At 34.6% G+C, this 7,275-nt stretch overlaps 1 protein-coding gene across 1 annotated transcript in view; it reads left to right on the top strand.

Annotated features, from left to right (window-relative positions):
- The window catches only part of LOC121374655 (allene oxide synthase-lipoxygenase protein-like), a 59,154-nt gene that overhangs the window by 50,263 nt on the left and 1,616 nt on the right, over positions 1-7,275 (top strand). The window contains exons 12-13 of the mRNA XM_041501764.1: positions 2,028-2,119; positions 4,749-4,922. Of these exons, the coding sequence (XP_041357698.1) occupies positions 2,028-2,119; positions 4,749-4,922 (266 nt within the window). The remainder of the gene's footprint in view (positions 1-2,027; positions 2,120-4,748; positions 4,923-7,275) is intronic.

Genomic DNA, 7,275 nt, shown 5'->3' on the forward strand with positions numbered 1-7,275 from the left:
TAAACAAACTCCTGACAGAAATATCATATACCTCACCAGTACTCTTGTTGTAATATAAACAAACTCCTGACAGGCGTATCATGTACCTCACCAGTACTCTTGTTGTAATATAAACAAACTCCTGACAGGCCTATCATGTACCTCACCAGTACTCTTGTTGTAATATAAACAAACTCCTGACAGGCCTATGATGTACCTCACCAGTACTCTTGTTGTAATATAAACAAACTCCTGACAGGCGTATCATGTACCTCACCAGTACTCTTGTTGTAATATAAACAAACTCCTGACAGCCGTATCATGTACCTCACCAGTACTCTTGTTGTAATATAAACAAACTCCTGACAGAAATATCATGTACCTCACCAGTACTCTTGTTGTAATATAAACAAACTCCTGACAGGCCTATCATGTACCTCACCAGTACTCTTGTTGTAATATAAACAAACTCCTGACAGAAATATCATGTACCTCACCAGTACTCTTGTTGTAATATAAACAACCTCCTGACAGGCCTATCATGTACCTCACCAGTACTCTTGTTGTAATATAAACAAACTCCTGACAAGCCTATCATGTACCTCACCAGTACTCTTGTTGTAATATAAACAAACTCCTGACAGGCGTATCATGTACCTCACCAGTACTCTTGTTGTAATATAAACAAACTCCTGACAGGCGTATCATGTACCTCACCAGTACTCTTGTTGTAATATAAACAAACTCCTGACAAGCCTATCATGTACCTCACCAGTACTCTTGTTGTAATATAAACAAACTCCTGACAGAAATATCATGTACCTCACCAGTACTCTTGTTGTAATATAAACAAACTCCTGACAGAAATATCATGTACCTCACCAGTACTCTTGTTGTAATATAAACAAACTCCTGACAAGCCTATCATGTACCTCACCAGTACTCTTGTTGTAATATAAACAAACTCCTGACAGGCCTATGATGTACCTCACCAGTACTCTTGTTGTAATATAAACAAACTCCTGACAGAAATATCATGTACCTCACCAGTACTCTTGTTGTAATATAAACAAACTCCTGACAGAAATATCATGTACCTCACCAGTACTCTTGTTGTAATATAAACAAACTCCTGACAGGCCTATCATGTACCTCACCAGTACTCTTGTTGTAATATAAACAACCTCCTGACAGGCGTATCATGTACCTCACCAGTACTCTTGTTGTAATATAAACAAACTCCTGACGGGCCTATCATGTACCTCACCAGTACTCTTGTTGTAATATAAACAACCTCCTGACAGGCCTATCATGTACCTCACCAGTACTCTTGTTGTAATATAAACAAACTCCTGACAGGCCTATCATGTACCTCACCAGTACTCTTGTTGTAATATAAACAAACTCCTGACAGGCCTATCATGTACCTCACCAGTACTCTTGTTGTAATATAAACAAACTCCTGACAGGCGTATCATGTACCTCACCAGTACTCTTGTTGTAATATAAACAAACTCCTGACAGGCCTATCATGTACCTCACCAGTACTCTTGTTGTAATACATGTATAAACATCACATGTTTACAGAAGGTCTTTTAAATGTCAGTGAATGACTATACTTATCTTTTACTTGTATATAACAGTTATTTTAAAATTCAATTAATTATTTCACTTATACTAGCTTCACTTGGATAATAATTGTCCTAAATTTGAAAGACTTGTGTCACATACATTTTGTTTAAGTCAAGACCTAATTTTGATACTAAATTCTAATCATTAACTTATACACTTATACTGCACTTGGCTTATACTTTTACATATACATGGCTAATAATGGTCCAACATTCGAAAGACTCGTGACACAAACACTTTAAGTGAGGACCTAATTTTGATACTAAATTCTAAGCATTAACTTGTGAGCCACTTATACTTCGAAAAATATTAATTAATATTAATTAAGAGCAGCAACAAACAGATTATCATTTTATCAACAAAAGTATTGTTGACGATTTGACATATAATAATATATTTCTGTTTCTTTTGTTCAGAGGATCCATCATTAATCAAAGATGACTGGGAATTACAAGCCTGGGGCAAAGAGTTGGTGAAGGACAAAGAGGATGGAGGTGTTGGTTTATTGGTAAGTGATTAACACAGTACAATAGTCAAAATAAGTGATTAACACAGGACAATAGTCAAAATAAGTGATTAACACAGGACAATAGTCAAAATAAGTGATTAACATAGTACAAGTAGTTTATAGTCAAAATAAGTGATTAATAGTCAAAATAAGTGATTAACACAGTACAAGTAGTTTATAGTCAAAATAAGTGATTAACATAATACAAGTAGTTTATAGTCAAAATAAGTGATTAACATAATACAAGTAGTTTATAGTCAAAATAAGTGATTAACACAGGACAATAGTCAAAATAAGTGATTAACACAGGGCAATAGTTAAAATAAGTGATTAACATAGTACAAGTAGTTTATAGTCAAAATAAGTGATTAACATAATACAAGTAGTTTATAGTCAAAATAAGTGATTAACATAGGACAAGTAGTTTAATTATAGTCAAAATAAGTGATTAACATAGTACAAGTAGTTTATAGTCAAAATAAGTGATTAACACAGGACAATAGTCAAAATAAGAGATTAACACAGTACAAGTAGTTTATAGTCAAAATAAGTGATTAACATAATACAAGTAGTTTATAGTCAAAATAAGTGATTAACATAATACAAGTAGTTTATAGTCAAAATAAGTGATTAACACAGGACAATAGTCAAAATAAGTGATTAACACAGGGCAATAGTTAAAATAAGTGATTAACATAGTACAAGTAGTTTATAGTCAAAATAAGTGATTAACATAATACAAGTAGTTTATAGTCAAAATAAGTGATTAACATAGGACAAGTAGTTTAATTATAATCAAAATAAGTGACTAACATAGTACAAGTAGATTATAGTCAAAATAAGTGATTAACATAGGACAAGTAGTTTATAGTCAAAATAAGTGATTAACACAGCACAATAGTCAAAATAAGTGATTAACACAGGACAAGTAGTTTAATTATAGTCAAAATAAGTGATTAACATAGTACAAGTAGTTTATAGTCAAAATAAGTGATTAACACAGCACAATAGTCAAAATAAGTGATTAACACAGGACAAGTAGTTTAATTATAGTCAAAATAAGTGATTAACATACATGTAGTCAGGTAGTTTATAGTCAAAATAAGTGATTAATATAGTTCAAGTAGTTTATAGTCGAAATAAGTGATTAATATAGTACACGTAGTTTATAGTCAAAATAAGCGATTAACTTAGTACAAGTAATTTATAGTCAAAATAAGTGATTAACATAGTACACGTAGACAAGTACATGTAGTCAATAGTCAAAATACATGATTAACATAGGACAAGTAGTTCATAGTCAAAATACATGATTAACATAGGACAAGTAGTTCATAGTCAAAGTAAGTTATTAACACACATGTAGGACAAGTAGTTCATAGTCAAAATAAGTGATTAACATAGTACACATAGACAAGTACATGTAGTCAATAGTAAAAAAAGTGAATAACATAGGACAAGTAGTTCATAGTCAAAATAAGTGAATAACATAGGACAAGTAGTTAATAGTCAAAATAAGTGAATAACATAGGACAAGTAGTTAATAGTCAAAATAAGTTATCAACATAGGACAAGACTTAGTAGTTAATAGTCATAATAAGTGATTAACATAGGACAAGTAGTTCATAGTTAAAATAAGTGAATAACATAGGACAAGTAGTTAATAGTCAAAATAAGTTATTAACATAGAACAAGTAGTTAATAGTCAAAATAAGTTATTAACATAGGACACGGTGTTCATAGTCAAAATAAGTTATTAACATAGTACACATAGACAAGTTCATGTAGTCAATAGTCAAAATAAGTGATTGACATAGGACAAGTAGTTCATAGTCAAAATAAGTGATTAACATAGGACAAGTAATTAATAGTCAAAATAACGTGGGGGCGGGATGCAGCCCAGTGGTAAAGCGCTTGCTTGATGCACGGTCAGTTTAGGATCGATCCCTGTCAGTGGCCCCATTGGGCTATTTCTCGTTCCAGCCAGTGCTCCACAACTAATGTAACAAAGACCATGTTATGTACTATCCTGTCTGTGGGATGGTGCATATAAAAGATCCCTTGCTGCTAATAAAAAAGAGTAGCCCATGAAGTGGCGACAGCAGGTTTCCTCTCTCTATATCTGTGTGGTCCTTAACCATATGTCTGACGCAATATAACCGTAAATAAAATGTGTTGAGTGCATTGTTAAATAAAACATTTCCTTCCTTCAAAATAACATTTTTGGTATTAAAGAAGTAAAACCAAATTTTAAAATGATTGTCTGTTTTACATGTGATTTCTTGTGATGACTGAAAATGTATGGTCTCTCCTTGGCAACTGAAAAGGCATGTTCTTAGTTTGGCTAATCAGTTCAAAAAAGAAAGTGGCAACCAGCGTAAAGTTGTCACTTAATCTTGATGTATTCATTTTCTGTTTCCTATCATAGTGCATGATGACGTAAAATAAACAGCAAGTACAAACTGCAGGTATAAATTATCTCAAAACAACATTAAATTGAATTATTGGGCTGGTGATGTTTCAAGAGGACCAGCAATATTTCAAATCTACTGGGATGACATGTAGAATCCAATACAGTTTCCAAAAGCTGCACATCTCTGCTGACATTTTTATTCATGTTTTTTTCTAGGGTGTTCCAAGCAATGGAAAGTTTTCGTCTGTGGAAGACATTGTTAAAATTTGCAGAACAATTGTGTACACATGCAGTGTTTCTCATGCATCAGCAAATTTCCCCCAGTATGAAGAGTATGGCTTTCCACCCAACTACCCGAGTTTCTTGAGAGGAGACCCACCCAAAGACAAGGTAATTCTATTTTTAAAACAGCCAGCATAATTACACAATTCTACAAAAAGCAACCAAGTCAATAATAAAAATAAAAACAGATTAAAAGGCGAAAAGAAATCTAGACAAGAATCCAGAATGTAGTTATCGGTAATATGCTTTATGTTTAAATCATCTTACGGTACAATAAATATCTGCATACATATTATTTCAGCCCATATCTAATATTTGTGTACGGATCCGAATCGATCTTTTTTATTTCATAATAAGCAATTATTTACAAATGTCTCCGATAAGTATTTGTTGGATGTCGACAAGTTTTCGGGTTCCCTACTGACAGAATAATTAATAATTGGACAATAACTATATAATCCCCATCAATATAAAAACTTCCAATGCGCCTCAGTGTGTTTTGTTGCATAATCTTACGTAAAATCCTTGACAGCGTCTATGAGTTGTCAGGAACACAAACGTGCACTTGGAATACAAAATAGGTCTATTCTACTCAGGAATAATGTACGCATATTAAGTGTACACATTTTACCTTTGTCAGGAGTTAATCTGACAAATAAAGCTGACATTCCACCATGATATGGGGGGGGGGGGGAACAAAAAGTAAAACGTACATGTAATTCCTAATTTCTGAGTAAGTTTGTCTTTTTATCAATATACAAAAGTTGTTAACCAGTATTTTTAGAAATTAATATTTTGGCATGTATTAATTAATAAGAGGTTTGTAGTGACGTTGTTAAATAAAACAAACCTTTTTCAAATGGTTGTAGGACATGTTAATAGATAATTCCCTTTTGAAATTCATAGCTAACAGTTAAACTATATTTTATTTATTTTATAAGAAAACAAAAAGTTAATATTTATTATAAAATTGATGCATTAATATACCAGTTATGGGCCATTCCATGGTAATGATTTAAGCCAGGATGTGACATTCTGACTCTTGTGATCTCCTCCACTAAAAATCCTTTTTAAATGGAAATGCAGTTTTATCATTTATAGACTCAATACATACATGTATATACTGAACCAAAAACAGTTAATAGTTAATGTCTGACTTTAATAGAAATTAACCCAGTGGTAAAGCGTTCGCTTAATGCGTGGTCGGTCTGGGATCGATCCCGTCGGTGGGCCCATTGGGCTATTTCTCGCTCCAGCCAGTGCACCACAACTGGTATATCAAAGGCTGTGGTATGTGTTATCCTGTCTGTGGGATGATACATATAAAAGACCCTTTGCTGCTAATCGAAAAGAGTAGCCCATGAAGTATCTGTGTGGTCCTTAACCATATGTTCGACGCCATATAACCGTAAATAAAATGTGTTGAGTGCGTCATTAAATTAAACATTTCCTTTCCTTTAATAGAAACTGCTCAGTGGCGCCCCCTTCAGGTGCACCCAGGGCACGTGCCATATCTGCCATATCCTAGGTACATGTACGCCACTGACCAAAAAACAAACTTCTGGCAAGTCTGACAGCAGATATTTGGAAAGTTTAAAAACAAACCAAAATATGTTTATATTTATATTGAAAGAGTGTTCTATGTTGCATATGTTTGAAAATGAAATATGGCCTAAATTTTATGATAGAAGGAAGAAAAATTATTGATAAAATGTGGTAGGGATCATAGAAGTATGCAGTAAAATTGATTTAAACCATATCATTCATAGTTCATAAAAAAAAATTGGTTTGAACATAACACCTTTCCACTTTTAAGCCATAAAGATTCTTCTGTATATGTATATGTGTGTATACCAACACACACACAGACATGCGCAGACATGCACACACAGACACGCAAGCACACAGACACGCACACCCACACACGCATACAAACAGACATGCATGCACACAGACATGCACACCCACACATGCATACACACAGACACACATACCCGCAGACACACACACAGACACACAGACACGCAGACACGCACACACACACAGACACACACACACAGACATGCTCACACAGACACACACACACAGACATGCTCACACACACACACACAGACATGCGCACACACACACACACAGACATGCGCGCAGACACGCACACACAGACATGCACACACAGACACACACACTCAGACACACACACACAGACACACACACACAGACACACACACTCAGACACACACACACACACACACAGACATGCTCACACAGACACACACACACAGACACACACACACACAGACATGCACACACAGACACACACACACAGACATGCACACACAGACACACACACTCAGACACACAGACACAGACATGCTCACACACACACACACACAGACATGCGCACACACACACACACAGACATGCGCGCACACACACACACACAGACATGCACACACAGACA

This window comes from Gigantopelta aegis, chromosome 6 (genome assembly GCF_016097555.1).
Source record: "Gigantopelta aegis isolate Gae_Host chromosome 6, Gae_host_genome, whole genome shotgun sequence".
In the NCBI taxonomy this organism is placed as follows: domain Eukaryota; kingdom Metazoa; phylum Mollusca; class Gastropoda; order Neomphalida; family Peltospiridae; genus Gigantopelta; species Gigantopelta aegis.